This window comes from Leucopleurus acutus (genome assembly GCF_964270905.1).
Source record: "Leucopleurus acutus genome assembly, chromosome: 8".
NCBI lineage: Eukaryota > Metazoa > Chordata > Mammalia > Artiodactyla > Delphinidae > Leucopleurus > Leucopleurus acutus.
Window position 1 is genome coordinate 19,071,701 of NC_139151.1, and position 17,550 is coordinate 19,089,250.

Genomic DNA, 17,550 nt, shown 5'->3' on the forward strand with positions numbered 1-17,550 from the left:
CCCCTCGTTAAATCTCTGTTATTAGATTAGATTCAAAACTATTGATTCAGAGGCTGGAGGGAAGTGAGGGAGGGAAGGAGGGGAATCTGGCTGGGGAATGTTGAACCATACCTCCCCACTGACTCGTCCTCCCCCCTGCCCCACCAGGCAAGTTTCCCTCCTATTCTCTCAGTGAAATCTCCCCTAAGCCCACATCCTGACTCTGAGCTCAGCTACTCTCCCTAGACCCTCCCAAGAGCCGCGGAATGTCCACTCTTGTGAGGGGCCCTGGGGTCGCTGAGCAGAGATGGCCATTGCCTAGGAGGAGAGGCAGCCTCCCTGGGATGGTGGCGGTGGACTCCACAGCTTGGAGCACCATACAGGGCGGTTCAGGCTGGGCACTTTCAAGATCTTTAAGGGAGTCTTTTGAAAAGAAATGACAGGTTTGGAAAGCTGCGTGAATGGGAAAGAAGGTGAGAAGCGGGACTATTCGTAGGTGAATGGAGAAGGCTGCAGGAGAGGAGTGGAGATGAGACAGAGAGAACCAGGGTGCTTCCCAGAAGCACTTGTAAAGACACGGGCGGTTTCTGGTTTTCTCTCTCTGCCTAGGACACAAGGAGAGGGACGGAGCTGAAGTGGCAGGAGGAAGGAGGCAAGCAAGTTCTAGGAGAGATAACAGGTGAGAGGGAGCATCTGGGTGTTCTCATATCCCAGACTGGGTAAAGGTCTCCTTGGGAGGAGCCCAAGATCAATACTGACGGACGGGGGTTAGTACACCGGGGGGTCCTCTGGCCCTGGGTCTCAGTTTCCCATCCCTGGGCAGCGCGGCCTGGATGCTGCATTAATGAGCTGATTGGCTGTGGCTAGTGGAGTGGAAGACGTTACATGTGGGGGCTCACGCTCGGGTTGGTTGATTGGCTGCCTCAGTGCTGGGCTTGTTACCCCATTGATTGTGGGTGAAGAGTGGGGAGGGGGAGATGGGGAATCAATAGGCTGATTAGTGTCTTACTAGCTCTCTGGTTGGACACCTTGTCAACAGCCACCCACTTACTGATCAGTGGTGCATCGACCGTTCCAGACTGTCCAGCTTTCTCTCTCTCTCTCTGGCCTGAGACGTGAGAATCACCCAGCAGCATGACTGGCCCAGCAGGGCCAAGTGGAGAGTGGAGTGGGACAGCTTTGATCCCAAGACCAGGCTCCCAAGTATGGGCTGCCAGGACCATCTTGAGAGAGTCGGGATGAGCAACCCTCATCTTTAGCCCAACCTGCGCTTAGCAGGAGGCGACAATTGTGAATGGGAGCCAGTCTCCAGCCCCACAGTCTCCTGCTTTTTGCTGGGAAACCCTGATACCCATCCATCAGCAAAACAAACAAAAATCCTTAACTAATATCAGGAGCACATACGTCTGAGGTGGAAGTAGCAGATGAAACCTCATTCCGGGTCAGTTTACGAACCAGCAGCCGGATAGACAATATTTAATGAGTTCTTTCGGCATGCTGGGGAAATGGGGATGAGAAGAAGAAGCTCAAAGAAGCTAGACCAGACGAGCCTGCTTCCTCAGTCTCTAGGCTTTTTCAGGCATGAAGCTCTCAAGGGTCTAAGGTTCTGCCCTCCGTCCAGCTTCACTGGATGGTCTAGAAACTAGAGCTGCAGAGTTTGGGATCAGGGAAAGTATAGGTTCAGGTGATCCATACTGAATCCCTTGTAGTTGGCCAGCCTTGAAACAACTCATCCCAGGTATTTTGGGGGGTCCTTTTCTTTCAGCCTTGTAGAATTCAGTCCCTAAGAGACAGGCACCCCAAGACAGGGAAAGAGAGAAAGCTGGAATGAGAAAGGGAGAACCAGAGAAAGCCTCAAGCAAACATGGCAAACATGAAGCCATCATTCTTGGTGGTTCCAGCATTCCTTTCCTCTGAATGCTTGTTAGGTGGATGGAGTGATAGAGTTAGGATGCTCCTTAGCATGTCTTAAATCCTGATGTGTGGGAGAGGGGCCAGGATCTGAGATGCAAGATCAAAGACCATGCCCCGGCCTCTGCCTCCATCATGGTCCTGCTTTCTGGTGGATGTGCCAGGGGCCGGCTGCTGAGAGTTCCCAAAGGAGAAACATAAACTCAAGACTTAGCAGTTTCTGCTTTCAAACACCGACCCAGTGGGTGCTGGCTGTGGTGCCGATGTTCTTGCAGGGAGAGAGCTGGCTTCCAGCTTCACCAAGAGACCGTGAGCCCAGAATGACAGCAGGACTGTGTAGACCCTTCCAGCATCTTTCCAGGAGGTCACAGAACTGAGCACCCTCCTCCCCACCTCTGCATTGTGTTCATGGTCCTGACCCTCGCACCTTGAATCCCACCTCCTATTGTGTCTTTTTCAGAACAGCCACTGTTTGGTCACTTCTTAATTCCTGGGGCAGAGAGCGTCATACATCTGAAACCACAGATAATTCCCCAACCTCATTCCCACCAGCAACTTCAGACCTCGTCTTCCACCCACCCAGCTGCTGACAAATGGTCAAGAAGAGAGTTTAGGGGCTTCATAGCATTTTATTACCCCGCCTCCCCCATCTGATGGATGTGCAGGGAAGTGGCCAGAGGCGAAGTGAACAGAGAGACATTAGGGTTGGCTAAACCTGATGCAGAGTTATCAGGCCCGTGTGGTAGAGAGCTGGTTTACCTTCCATCTCAAAACAAGGCTGAGGGAGTGAGCAGATTCCAAGGTGCCAATTCAGGGGAGCGCCAATGGGGAAACTGAGGCTTGATGCTTAGATAGAGTGAAGTCAGGGCATGCGTGGATTTCTCCTGATCTAAGAGAGTGTGTTTTAAAGCCATAATGGGCCTGTAGGAGAGTGGAGGATGTAAGAGCCTTAAACACCAAGTTTTTAGGGGAAGGGTTAAGGCCCTGTCTCGGGATTGCTGAGAGACTTGGCATTGGAAACAGGCATGGAACTGTTTATGTGTTTTGAGAAGGTCCCTGGCATCCCCTGGGCCCTGAAATTCCCCCATCCCCGGCCTAACCAGCCTCATTACCCACCCCCTACTGGGCTGGACCCACTCAGGAATACTGCCAGACGGACCAGAGCGTGACCAGGGTGACGCCGTAGGCCAGCACCGCCAGCAGGTAGATGCGGAAGAGCAGCCTGTCCAGCACGGAGCCCACGCGCAGCCACTCCCGGGCCACCTCTCGGCTCTCCTCCCGTTTTTCCAGGAAGTGCCGGATGGAGGTCAGCTCCTGCAGCAGCCCACGTACCACCAGGGAGGCCTCCCGCGGCGGTGGGGGAGGGCTGCCACTGCCCCTCGGGGTCTTCTCCAAGTCCCGGGATCCCCCCAAATGGCTGCAGTGGTCTGCCATGTCTAGAAGAAGGGCAGAGCATTGGCAAAGGAGGGAGGCCCAGCCGCCTTGCTTGAACACTGACCTTTAGGTTTCTAAGGCCTCAGACATTTTTATTATTTATAATCTCAGACCAAAAAAGCATAGAGAATAACTTACGTATTTGTGTACCCACCACCCAACTTAAACAAATAAAGAAAGCCAGGACAGGGACTTCCCTGGTGGCGCAGTGGTTAAGAACCCGCCTGCCAATGCAGGGGACACTGGTTCGAGCCCTGGTCCGGAAGATCCCACATGCCACGGAGTAACTAAGCCCGTGCAACACAACTACTGAGCCTGTGCTCTAGAGCCCACAAGCCACAACTACTGAACCCGTGCACCACAACTACTGAGCCCACGTGCCACAACTACTGAAGCCCGCGTGCCTAGAGTCCATGCTCCACAGCAAGAGAAGCCACCGCAATGAGAAGCCCGCGCACCACAACGAAGAGTAGCCCCCGCTCGCCACAACTAGAGAAAAGCCCGCGCACAGCAACGAAGACCCAATGCAGCCCAAAATAAATAAATAAATAAATAAATAAAGTATGGTTCGTTAAAAAAAAAAAAGAAAACCAGTACAGTGGAAGATCCGTGTATACCTCTCCTTAGTCACATGCTCCGTTCCCTCCCCACATCACCAAGATCATGAATTTGATATTTATCCTTCCCATGCATTTTTTTAACCCATGGGCCTTCCCCAGAAATTTGATATCCATTATTTCATTTGAGCCTCCCAGCAGCCCCACAGAGAGGCAGAATAAGAGTAATTCCCAACCACACTCTTCACATGAAGATGCTTAAAGCTCAGAGAGGTTGCGACTAGCCCGTGGTGACACAGCTGGAACATCATTCAAAGGGGAAGCCACCAAGGCCCAGGTATCTGGACTTCAAAGCCACTGCTCTGTCCGCTACATCATATTGCCTCACTGCCCTCCTCTCCGTGACTTCGAATCCTTCTAGACCAGAAAATACACCTTCGCATCACTACCTTCCCCAGGTGAGCAGTTGAATTAGGTATTAGGCTGTCGCGCGAGATGGTCTTTGATTAACCAAACATCTTCTGTAAAAGGCCTGGCCCCAGCCAGGAAGAAGACGCAAGGAGGGGAGTGGGGTGGAGAGTTTAAAACACCAGCTTAGAGTCAGGTGGGCTTGGGTTCAAATTGTGGGTTCACCAGGTCCTGGCTCCGTGACTTAGGGCAAGCTATTTGGCTTCTCTACGCTTCCGTTTGCTGATTGAAAAATTAGAGTGAAGATCCTCTCGAGTTGCCATGAGAATCCCCTGTGATAGTGCACGGACGATGCTTTGCAAACACCTGGTAAAGTGCTCAAGAAAGAAACCAGCAAACCAATCACCGCCGCCGCCAACAGCAAGGATGACAAGTTCCTCAGGGGCATGAGGAATTTAGTGTCCCTCTGTGCCCTGTCCCTCTGCCTTATAGGTGTTTGAAATTCTAATGGACCTGGTCTTTGGCTGTTTCTAATGAGAGAGTGTTAGGAACCCGGGTGCAGTGCTGAACCACGTGAGGCTAGCTGTCCCCTAAGTGCCCGAGAGGCATGCATTTGACGCCCCCGCCTGGGGATCCATCTCAGGAGAGGCCACCCTCAGCCCAGAGGTCTCAGTTCCTGATCTGCTCAGCCTCTGGGACTCCTAACCCCCCTCCGTCCCCACCTGGGATGATGCGCAAATACGAAGGTGAGGAAAGGGTTTGATTGATGCCTTTGGCTGAAGTCCACCGTGGGTTCTCTGTGCAGGACGGTACCCGCTTCCCAGGGCCTGCCCAGGCTCTCTGGCCCGGCTAGCCCTCCAGAGAACCCCTCCCATGTCCCTGCATCCAGGCCAGAGGTTCCCTCTCTCACCTGAGCAGGCATCGGTCTTGGCAGCTTGGGGGGTGGCTGGGGGCCTCCGGGAAGTCGACTGTTCCCCTAGGCAGAGGAGCAGGGCGACTCTCTCCAGGACCAGGTGCCGCAGCCAGGCAGGCACTGGCTGCTGCAGGTTCTGCTTATGTACCAGCCGCACGATGAGGATGGTCTCGGCCAAGCTGATCACCAGAAGAGCCATGCACACGACGAAGTAGACACCTGTGCACCCCGGGGTGGGGCGGGGGTGGGGGACACACACGGGAGGTGGGAGAGGGCCGGTTCCTCTGTTCCTCGGTCGCACTGAGCTCCTCCCCGGGAGCAGGCCTTACCGATGAGGGGCGTGCCGATGGCCGTGGCCGGCAGCGTGTCGGACACGATGATCAGGAAGACCGAGTAGCCCAGGAGGAGCGTGATCTTGAAGGAGACCCTCTCGCCACTGTCTGGGGGCAGGTAGAAGCCTACGATGTCCATGACCATGAGGAAAATACTGGGCAGCAGCAGGTTGACCGCGTAGAATAGGGGCCGCCGGCGGATGACCACCTGGGACCAAGAGAGGAGCTCTGGGGGAGCCGGGAGCAGACGGGTCCTCCACCCAGGAGCCACCACCCCATCCCAGACCCCCCTGCTTCGTGGGGCTTGCAGCCTGGATGGCTCGGAGAAGGAGACGGGCAGACCCCATATTCCGCCTCCAGATCCAGGCTTGTGGGTGTTCAGGAGAAGTGAAGGACAATTCAGTTGCGTTTCCCCACCTACTTCACTGAGGGAAGAGTGTGAGCTGGGAAAGGGCTATGCCTCCTTAAGTCTACCTGGGTGTGACTTTACTCATTGTTTTACCCACATCCGCATCCTGTCCGACTCACATAGAACTTCATCTCTGCGTAACAGTCGCTGCTTTCTATACTGAACTCCTGAAACTGGGTCAGCACCCCCAGCAGCTCCCACTCGCCCTGGTTCATGAAGATGCTCCTGTCCAGTTTCACCTTTTCCGGCAGACGCCACAGGGAGAGGTTGATGTCCTGGACTGAGACAGGAGAAATCAAGCAGCTTTGGAGTCTGAGCCAGGGGTGTGCCTGTGGTGGGGGGGCAGCACCCACGCGGTGGGGCTCAAGCCTCAGCTCTTAATCTTCAGCCTCAGCTTTCTCAGCTATACGATGAGGTAATAGTGCACACTGTACCTGTCTGCGCAGTGGGGCTGTAACAAGGGAGACGAAGTCTTGGGTGGGAACACAGCAAAGTGCGAAGAACCAGCGAACCATTTATTAGGAAGTTCTCTTCTCTCTCTCTGTTTCTGTTTCTGTCTTTGTCTCTGTCTCTCTCTGTCTATCTCTGTCTCTGTCTGTCTGTCTGTCTGTCTGTCTGTCTCTCTCTCTCTCTCTCTCTCACACACACACACACACACACACACACACAGCCCTTCAAGCACCTTTCTAGGTTTCCTGTTAGAATTTCTCATTTAGACAATGAGCAAGAGAGAGCTTTCCTCACCTTTGCCTTGATAGAGCTGCCTGTCTTTCAAGGTGAATTAGGAAAATAAGCACTTATTATTATACTCACTTATAGAACAGCAGTTATACTGCTCTGTATCAATACTAGAGAAACAGATATACATATGCACAAAAGGACAGAAGTATCCACTGCAGCAAAATATTGGGGAAGATCTAAATGGCTACCAATCAGGAAAATGCTTAATAAGGTATCATGCAGTCCAAATCATAAGCTATTCTACAGCAGTCAAAATTTATGAGGAAGAGCTAAATCTGCAGTAACTTGGAAAAATGTCCAAGACCTGTTGTTGAGTAAAAAGGCTCAGATACCAGTATATAATAGAACATGAAATATTTTACATTTATGTAAAATAAAAACCTATAAGACAATTTCCAGGCACTTTCCATAGATGTGTATGTATGTGTATATATTCAAAGGATAGAGTAGGATCTGGAAGAACATATTATGTGAAGTTTGTACTGAAAAATTGTTAAATCTTGGTGTGGGGAGTTGTTGGTAAGATTTTGGGACTGAGAGTAAACGTCAAAGATCAAAGATTATTTGTAATTACGGCTTTAAAAAAAATTTTATTTTGCCGCGCTGCGTGGCATGCAGGATCTTCGTTCCCCGACCAGGAATCGAACCCCTGCAGTGGAAGGGCAGAATCTTAACCACTGGACTGCTAGGGAAGTCCCTGTAATTATGGCTTTTGTTCAAGGGAGTTAGGTATTACCTTTGCCATTTACAGTTAATGCAATAAAATCAGGATAGAACTGGAGGATGCCTTTTTGCAGTAGGGCAATTCTCACTTCACCAGACCATACTGGGCACCTAACGTTTGTCCACTCAATAAAAGTTTACCGAGCGTCTTCCTTTGGGCCGGCACTGCCCTGGGGATCTAATGGTGGATAGAAATCATGTCGCTGCCCTCTCTAAGTTTCTATCTGGAGGGGTAGACATTGAACAAGTCCTTACAAGCGACTAGAAGTGGGGAGAACAGGAGACTAAGAAGTTGAGTGCTGGGGATGCCTCATCTGGGGGATGAGAGGGGGTTTTCCTGGGGCACGGACGGGGACACTGTGATTAGGAGGACTGTAGAGGAGTTGGCCCAGCTGTGGGGGGGGGCAGTGGGGCAGAAAGGGGAAAGGGGGAGGGAGGGGGAGGGACACGTTGGCCTAGGAGAGGAAGCAGCATGTGAGTAAAGGGAAGAGCAAGGGGCTCTGGGGCCCAGGAAGGCAGGCAGCTGGGCTGGGGAGCGCACGCCAGGTGAGGCCGGAGGGGTGGCCACACTTTGCAGGGGCCTCTCGGCCAGGTAAGAGATTTGGATTGTGTCTCAGGGAAGCAGACAGTGACATGATCAGATCTGCATTTTAATGAGATCTCCCTGGCTGCTGTGAGGAGCCTGAATGCGGGGGAGAGAGGAAGAATGAATGGGTGGAGACAGCTAGGAGGCTACTGCAACAACCTGGGCAGGAGATGAGGGTTGCTTGCACTGGGGGGAGGGTCCATCAGTGGAGAAGTGGCTGGATTTGAAAGACATTTCGTGCCAGATCCTACTTGTGATATTGGGAAAGAATTGTCCCTGAGCATCTTGCCGTCAGTTTACACTGTCTCATTCAATCCTTATGACAACTGAGGGAGGCGACAAGGGCAACAATGGTAGTGCCATTTGGAAGATAAGGAAACAGAGGCTCAGCAACATTAAAAAACAAGGGGTGATCAAGTTGGAAGAGGGAGACTGCATCCTAGGGTGTGCTCCTCAAGCAGGCACCCCGGGTGCCCCCAACGTGTGCTCCCGCCTCCCGAAGCCCACAGACTCACTGGTGTGCAGCCAGCTGGTGAAGGTCAGCGAGCAGTTCTGTACATCGAAGGGGAAGTTGTAGATGTCGAGGCTACAGGCGGTCACCACCTGGAGGGGCTTGTAGTTCTGGACCTCTCCATGATGCCGGACATACACGTACGGGATACTTGGAGACTTCCCCACGTCCACACTGGCCAGGGAAGAGGGGTCGGTTTGGGACTCAAGAAGCAGGTGAAGCCGTGGGAGTCTGAAGGTCTCTGAGCTACTCGGCAGGGAGGGTCTAGGCAGCAAGACAACCTGGCAGTTTTGTCTGGCCTCCGTTTTTCCAAGCTTCTTATCTATCTCAGGTTTCCTCACCTGCCGTTGCCAAGGCCACTTTCCAAGCAGTAAAGGGCATTTCTCATTTATTCCCCTGGCAACCTCACCACAAAAGGCAGGCCAGGAGTCCATGGACCCCCAAGCCATGGGCTGTAAGGAGAATGCCCAGCTGTCCCCATGCGCCCCCCACCCGGGCTGGGCAGACCTCAGCCCCCAGGATCGCCAGCCCGATGGTGACGAGCAGGCTTGGTGGGAGAGCAGGACCTTGGGTTCCATCCCTAGAAGTCCTATGAAATGAAAACCATCATTTCCGGGGTGGGGCAGGGGGGAAGGAACTGGCAAGATCAGTGAGAAGAATCGGAACAAAACAGCAAAGTCCTGCTAACTTCATCCTATTCTATCAGCCAACGCCGGGCCGGGCTCTCCCAAGCAACCACTGCGGCTGAGCCTCGGACCCTGAGCCTGCAGAGCCTTCTGCGACATCAGGCTGAGAGATGAGAAGTCAAGACCAAGGCTACGTCACTGTTCAAGCTGGAGATCCAGCCAGAAACTGGGGCTCCCCGATCCCTCCAGCCTGAGCTATGCAAGGCCGGGGCTCTGAGTCAGCTGCCTCCCCAAATAACAAGGTGAATGGCACCCCTGGAACTGGGTGATGTGGGGGGTACTGGGTGGAGGGCAACTGCCCCCCCCCCACCTTCTCCTTCTGTGTATCTCCCCAGCCATCTTCCCAGACCTTGGATTCAGAAACCCAGGCAGTGGAGCCTGAAGAATGGGGAGAAGGAATGTTGGCGGCTAGGAATAAAGGCTGGTGGGACCCACTTCATATCGGGGGTGCAATTTGTGGTCAGTGAGGCACATGTGTGACTTGAAAGTTTGAGTGTCTCCCGGCCCCAAATCTCCTTCGTGACCAGGAGCGTAACCACCGCTAGCACTTCATTCCTTTCAGTAATGTAACTGTCCCTTTTAAAAACGCAGCCGTTCCTCGTTAGACTATTATGATTCAGTGTGGATTCATTCACTGGCCTCCCTTCCCGGGGAAGGGGGCCCTTGGACCAAGAAGTGCAGAGTTTCAACATCAGACACAGAAAAAGAGGAGTTTTCTAAAAAGAAAGGAAAGGGAGAAAAAAGACAAAGGGGAATTGGGGCCTGATTCAACTTTACCTATGGTTCGGCAGGTCTAGTGGGGCATCTCAAATGCAACAGCAGTGATCCTGTCTCCCGCCCCCTGGCTGCCCAGCATCTGATGACAGTACTCACAACTCGTTGATGAGGATGTCTGGGACCCAGATGCTGTCCGTGGGGATGGACAACTTGGTGATGTTGTCAAAGTCCTCAGGGTTCCACTGGAGAAACTCATCAGTCCAGTACTAGGGGAGGGACAGGAACGGTCACAGGCTACCCCGTCCGTCTCAGGCCAAGTCGTCCGCAACTCGGGCCAACTTCACCACTTGGAGCCCAGGCAACAGGTGGGCATCTTCTTGGGAGAATCTGGGTGTCAGTGGCACCCAGACCACTCAGCGGTACCCAGATGTCCCCCAACCTCTGTACTCACACATCCCTACATGCGAATACAACACAGACGGATGCAGCCTCTCCCCGGGAAGGTATTCAATCATTAATAATGTTATAAACCCCCTAGCCACCAACTGAGGGATCTTAGACAAACTGCTTCTTGGGTCTTGATCGCCACGTATGTAAACAGGGATAATAGCATGCACCTCACAGGGTGGAGATGGTTATTACTAAATTTTGATCAATGCCTCCTCCACTATCCTGCCGGAATGGCTGATCTAAAATGTAAATTTCATCATGTCACTCCTTTGCTTAAAAGTCTTCAGTGGAGCTCCACTGCCATTAGGATCATGGACAACAAAGGCCCACCTGATCTGGCCTCCACCTATCTCTCCAGCCTCATTTTTCTTGCCATGGCTCTCTGTGGAGTCTACGCTCCAGCCACATGGAATTAAACATTGTCAAAACCTCTGCATCGCTGCGTATCCTACTCCCCCCACACTGCAGTCCTGTCTTCTTTATCGAGGTGAGTCTTACTCATCCTTCCAGATGTAACCAAGGAATCTGTCTGTTTCCTTCTCCAGGAGCCTCCCATGACCCCTACTCCCCAGGCTGAGTTTAGTGCCTCTTCTTCGCTCCCACAATTGGCATCTTCTCTTTGCTGCACAGGAGCGGCTATCTTGCTGTGGTCACGTGTCTGTGGCCTCCACTCGTCTATGAGCTCATTGTGGGCAGGACCTGGGTCTAATTTGGTAACTTAGCACAGCTGCTGGTACATAGTAGATCGGCATCTCCTACTGCTGGAGCAGACAAGTGACCCTAGAGGTCCAGAGGTGGGACTTAAGCCAGATGTCCTGGGGAAGGAGCCCCAGAATGCCTGTTCTGGCTTGGGTCCCTCTCTTGAGGCAGGTGTGCTGTGTATTAAGAGATCTCGCTAAGGCAGAAAGGGGGCAGGATGTCAGGAATCAGTATTCTGGCTTCTTCCTCCACCGCACTCCCTGTCCCATGAGGAGCGGGAGGGATTTAACAGAGACCCACATACACCACGTGTGTCCTCAGAGCCTCTCTCTCGGGTTTGACTTCTAGGAACTGTCCCCCGCCTCCTGCTGTCCTCTCTTCAATCACTTTGGTGTCCCCTCCTGCTCTGATGTCTTCCCCACAGCCTCAGGGGCTGCCAGAGCAGGACCAGCCTGTGGACGGCAGCCCGCACTGTCTCCTGCCCTCCCCCGCCAGCTCCAAGCCAGAAATGCCGCCAAGGCCTCGCAGCCCCCCACACACCAGTGGCTGAGCGATGCCCTTCAGAAGCCGGAAGAGCGGGCAAATGGCCGGGGATGGGGAGACTAACTGGATGGAATCATCCTGTTTCAATCACCCAATTTGGTTGTCATCCAATTTGGCTTTCAAGAGGGAAGAACTTTCTAGCAATTAGAGCTCTTTCAAAGCAAAGTGACTGCCTTCCGAGCTGCCAGTCACCGAGGTGTCTGGGCAACAGAGGTGGGAAAAGCACGTTTGCGAGGCTGTGAAAAGCTTCAGAAACCAGGCTGGGGAGGCTCCCTCCTCCACCAATCTTCTTTTGTTTGTTTGTTTGCGGTTCGCGGGCCTCTCACTGTTGTGGCCTCTTCCGCTGCGGAGCACAGGCTCCGGACGCGCAGGCTCAGCGGCCATGGCTCCCGGGCCCAGCCGCTCCGCGGCATGTGGGATCCTCCCGGACCGGGGCACGAACCCGCGTCCCCTGCCTCGGCAGGCGGACTCTCAACCACTGCGCCACCGGGGAAGCCCCACCAATCTTTAAGCCGCCTTCTATTCCCAGTCCTGAGGTTAGAGGGGTCCAGACCCAGGAGATCCTGGATCTCGTGAGTAGGCCTCCCACCTCTTCCCTCCCCACCCCTCCCCTCCCCAAGGCCTCTGAGATCCTGACTCCTTTGAGATGTAGTAGCCCCAGTCCGAGGAAATGGGGGTGGGGGAGGGGCAGGGGCTGGTCAGCTCACCTGCCGGTACCAGATGTACGTGGTCAGCACCTGATTCTTCTCATCCTGTGGAAAGAACGGGAGCTCAGCGTAGGCGGCCCTGTGGGCTGCAGGCCCCTTGCGCACACCAACCCCAGCAGGAGCTGCCGCTCTGTGTCTCTGTTCCCTTGGGAAGTGAGAGTGAGGAAATGAGGTGGAGGAAAAGGGGTGAGCCAGGAAGAGTTGGTTTTTTACTAGGACACACCTAGAAAGAAGTCCAGTGATTTCTTTTTTAACATGTGTGTGCGTGTGCGTGTGTGTGTCTTCTATTATCTTCTATTCTGTTGTGTGTATTTTACATATACATTTATAACACGATAGAGGATAACGATAGAAGACATATAGCCGCGTCATGTAGATGTGTAGCCGTACATTTATATGTGTGTCTATCTCCTACGCTAGCATGGAGTCAAGCTGTACAAAACCGCACAGGATGAAAACTCCGTCGCGATCCCTCCCTTCGATCCAATTCCCGATCCCCTCCTGAAACGGCCAACTGACTCTAGTAGAGACAGCCAGAGAAGTCCATTCCACCCGTCCCACCCCAGTGCAGTGCCCTGAGTCGCGCAATATCCTCTCATTTATCTCTGCCCAATGTCCGACCTCCTCGGCTGGGCAGTGCACCCCACCCTACGTCAGTAATTGATTAATTGATTTATTTAGGATTAATTCCTCAACGACGAGTTAGTAACACCCGCCATGTACCAAGGACGTGTGTAAGACAGCAAGGGTGTAGAGACGAATAGGACGGTCTGAACCCTCACACAGCTCATACGGGTAGGTACGATTGTGAAAACCGCATGCGCTGAGTGACCCGCTGGCTGTAGGGTACAGGAGGGGCAGCCATGAAGGTGACCCCAGTTTTCTGGTTTGGGCAGCTGTCCTGAGCCGTGGTGCCAGAGCACAGGTGCTGTGGGTGCCTGAATGCCCACCGAGTTGCCTGGGGGTGACTTGGTCTCACATGGCCTCCCACCCAGAAGGCCCACCTCTGAGCCGGGCAGTGGGGACAGGCGCTCACCACGCTGAGGATGGCGTAGACGATGACATCAATGGACACCGTGGTCGGCGTCCTCCAGTCCCGCACAGGCCGCACACCCTTCTTGTAGTTGGCCAGGAGGTGATCTGACAGCCGCAGCAGAGCTGGCCTGGAGGCGTTCCGGGCCTGGGGGCTCCGCCTGTGCTTGGCTGGGAAGGAGAACAGTTCAAATCAGACAACAGAGCCTGAGTCTCCCCCAGTTCTCTGGCCCTGGTTTGAAAGCTATTAAAAGGAAAGTGTCCTCACCCTTCCCAGATACTCCCACAGCTGAAATTCCCATCACCAGAGCATGCCCAAATCCAAAGATACCGTCTCCTAAGGGTAGCCTAGGCGCCCACTTACATGAGAAGGGAGCTGGGCTGTGAACACAGGTGCCACAAGACAGGTGAGGTCTCAAGTAGGCCAAGGGCTCAGAAGGGTTGAGAGAAGCTGCCTGCCCAGAGGAGGTGGGCCCACGGGGCCCTGCATGAGGGGCTCTGGGAGATAGAGGGGAGCTGGCCCTCGGGTGTGATACTGGAAAGTGTGTCCCCAAGTGCACAGTTTCTAAGCCCAATGGTCTGCCGAGGGTCAGTCCCAGCCAAGGTCACATCTCAGCGTCTGCATAGCACACTGTCCCCTTGACCCCAGCCCGCAACTGGCGAGGAGAAAAGGGGGGGCATCCAGTGACTATGGACATTCCTTCTCCCTCCTGCAAAATCTACCCAGAGGAGATCCCTGCCCCCTCTCCACACTCACAGAAACTCCTGGGGAGGCTTTGCCAGGCCTCCTTCTAGGGTAGCTTTATGGGCGGGTTTGATGGGGTTAGGAAGAGGGCTGGGCTGAGGTGTGGAGGAAGTGAGGAGAAACCAAACGGTCCCCAGAGCAGGAGGCCTGCAAAGATAAAACAGTGAAACCCCAACCCCTAGGCCCTAGCCCCGCTCTCTGGGGACTTCATGAGCACCTCAGTTGTCCGTCTGGGAAACAGTAGAAGCACCTCCCAAAAGGTGCCAGAAATATGAAGGTGAAAGACGGGGTCGGGGAGGGGAACAACTTGGAGGACCAGGGCACAGGCTGCAAGGCCGTGAGGGGCTGGCAGAGGGAGACCAGGGTCTTTCACAGACCAGGGGCCAGCAGGCCCGGCTTTCTCTCGACAAGGCTGCCTCTTCTCCCATCTCATCTATCATGTGTGGACCTCCACAGCAAGTTGGTCCTGCAGAACCCCTTCCCGCCCCTCACCCACCTGCCCCTGATAAACTTTCAGCTTCCCTCAGAAAGGCAGAGAAAAGCAGAGAGAGAGGAAGGCAAGAGGACATTTATTGAGTGTCCCCTTTGAAAAAATATCAATGAACATATTGTTCATTGCAGTCTTAGGAGAGCCCACTGGAGTGAGTATCGTGACACCCCATTTATAGATAAAGAAGGTAAGGCTCAGAAGCCTTGGTGAGGCCCCCCAAGGCTCAGAAAGACGAGTGCCGTGCCCTGCAAGGGAAGGAACTGAAATTCAAACCCAGGTCCCTGTGTGTCTTCACTACACGGCAGCTCAGATCCTACTGTCTGGGACTCTGATCACTTTGGACAGAACAAGTCTGGGCCCTGCAGGCCTCAGAGCAAAGGACCAATGCTGGGAGGGACAGAGCTTCTCTACAGCCAAGGAAACTCCAGACCACAGTCCTAACTTGCAGCCCAGGCCTACTCATCCTGGGCTGAGTTTCCCCAAACGACAGCTCATGGGAGGAAAACCATTGTGCCCAGAAGCCCTTCAGATCCGTTCAATTAAGCACATCCTAAATGTGCCCCAGCCCCAGCTTCAACCCTGCTCTGGATGGAGAGAAAAACCTTTCCAAATGGGGAACAAGTATTGTCTGCAGCGAAAGGAAATGGATCCTTTTGTGACCAAAATGCCCTGTGTCCCCAGGAGGCGGAAAGGGATGGGTGGGGGAATGCAGAGAAAAGTTTGGTGCTATTAGAGGTTAGCCCTGGAAGGAACTTTAGAGAACCCATGCAACGAAAGCAGTGAAGCTGGGGAAACATGATGACATTCATTCTGGTCTCCACTCTACTGCTGAGGAGCTGTGTGACCCTGAGTGAATTACTCCCCGTCTCTGGTCCACAGCATTCCCATTTATAACAAGAAAGGGTGGACCAAATGAGCTCAAAGTTCCCTTGCAGCTGCCCTTCGATGAGTTTGGGGGCAGGGCAAAAAGAGAGGAGCCCCTGTCCCATGCCCGTCTAAGCATTTCCCACACAGCTCAGGGCCCCTCTCTGCAAGCCCTGCTCTCACCCGACGTTCAACATCCCCAATTTCTAGCTGGATCCCAGTGTGTTAAAATCCTCTCCTGCTCATATGCAGTAAGATCCCCAACTTGCTTGTAGCCCCACCCACTCCAAAACGCTCTTTCCCTCAACTTTTGGAGGGGCCAAGCATCCCCTCTCCCACCTCTGTAGCTGCCAGCAGGTCCTGTGTGCTTCCCCACGGCCTCCTTACCTTCTCCCTGGGCCAGGAGCGTGGGCAGAAGCAAGGCAAGCAGCGCCTGCGGCACCCACAGCAGCATGGCGAGCTTCTCGCGGGGTCGGACGCCTCGAGGGGCCTTCAGGGTGAGCCCTGCTGAGGACCAGTCTGCCTGCGCTCTGCCAGCCTCATGTCCCAGCCAGCCTGCCTCTCCCAGCTGGCTGCTCACTGCACCTTCGGAGGCTGCAGCCTCGCACTGCCCCGGCCACCAGGGCTGGGAAGCCGCCAAGTTTTCCTGCAATCAATCCTTCAGCTGGATCAGGTTTCAGGGCGGGGAAGGAAGAAGAGGGAGCCAGTGAGAGGGGAGCCCACCAGGTTGATGTCATGCGGCCAGAGCTCAGTCCACCCATTCAGCCAGGTGGCCTGGCCATGTTCCCCAAGGAGCAACTTGGTGTCAGGGGGCTTCAGGAGCTCCTGGAGCAAGGGTGCAGCCTGTCCACTGGGAGGTGCTTTAGGCTGCTGCCTTCATTTCTGCCCCTCGGTAGCATCGGGCTGGGACAGGCTGGGGTGGGGTCCGAGAAGCAGGAGGACCATGCTTTAACTCCACAGGTGACACAGTGCCCCTACCTAAGCGGGTGACTGGGCATTATCATTAAAGAGCAAATACACATTTAACTGCTCCCCTGCCACACGCACACACACAAGGATACAGAATGTCCCATTCTGTATCCTTGGGGCTCCCTGTGGGTAAACATGAGGCACCCCCCGCCCCGCTGTATTTTGCTCCAAGCCCAGGCCAACGTGGCCTGGGGCCCATTCCTTCCACTGAGCCAAACCCTCCAGAGACAGCAAGCCAGGAAGGAGCCTCAGACACTGAACTTGATCTAAAAGGGGCAGCACCGAAGCTGGAGGAGAAAAAGGGACAAGAGGAAGCTGAAAAGAAACAGAAGGTAAACTATAGAAAGGGGGGGTCTGGAGAAGGAGAAGGGGGAGAAGTAAAAAAGTAAAAAGAAAGCTTCCCTGGTGGCTCAGTGGTTGAGAGTCCGCCTGCCAATGCAGGGGACACGGGTTCGTGCCCCAGTCCAGGAAGATCCCACATGCCGCGGAGCGGCTGGGCCCATGAGCCATGGCCGCTGAGCCTGCGCGTCCGGAGCCTGTGCTCCGCAATGGGAGAGGCCACAACAGTGAGAGGCCCGCGTGTGGCAAAAAAAAAAAAAAGTAAAAAGAAGCAGAAAAGGAAGAAGAGAAAGAAAAATTGGTAGGAAACTGAGAAGGAAGAGGAAAATAGAAGTAAAAGGCAAGGAAGGAGGGGGACAAATAGAGGAAAAGAAGGAGGAAAAGAGGAGAAGAAAGAGGAGGGGAAAGGGTGAAGCACAGGCAGCAGGAAGGGGCTGAGCCGTGAGCCCCAGGTGGCCTGAATGTGGCTGACCCTCCCCGAATGGGACTCTGGGCAATGGGCTCTCCATACTGCGGTGGACCATCTCGGGGACAGTAAGGAAGCCTGGAGATCCTGTGCCACGGACCCCAAGCTTTCATTTCTGCAGTGAGCTCCTGGGACCCTCTGGGACTGCCCGATTGTGTTAGGGAGGGAAGAGGATTGTCTTCTGCCCAGCGTGTGCATTAGAGAATTAGCTTCTTAGGTAACAGAATTAGAGCGAGTCGGGCAGGCCACGGCCTCCGATGGAGATGTATTGCCCGTGCGTCTCTCTGATGCAGCAGCAATCAGGTTTCCCTTGAAGAAATTAATGGACGTGATGGCACA

At 54.0% G+C, this 17,550-nt stretch overlaps 1 protein-coding gene across 2 annotated transcripts; it reads right to left on the reverse strand.

Moving 5' to 3' along the window:
* Nucleotides 1–3,027: 3,027 nt before the first annotated feature.
* HTR3A (5-hydroxytryptamine receptor 3A) lies at nt 3,028–15,891 on the reverse strand (the record flags this gene model as incomplete). Of its 2 annotated transcripts, none has more annotated exons than XM_082844117.1 (9): nt 3,028–3,326; nt 5,200–5,421; nt 5,532–5,742; nt 6,063–6,223; nt 8,509–8,678; nt 10,064–10,173; nt 12,307–12,351; nt 13,343–13,509; nt 15,825–15,891. In XM_082844117.1, 9 exons carry the CDS (start codon nt 15,889–15,891, stop codon nt 3,028–3,030), a joined length of 1,452 nt encoding a protein of 483 aa, XP_082700243.1. The 2 variants fall into 2 exon arrangements, with proteins under 2 accessions (XP_082700243.1, XP_082700244.1); XM_082844118.1 differs by having other exon boundaries at nt 13,343–13,486; nt 15,817–15,891.
* Between the last annotated feature and the right edge of the window lie 1,659 nt (nt 15,892–17,550).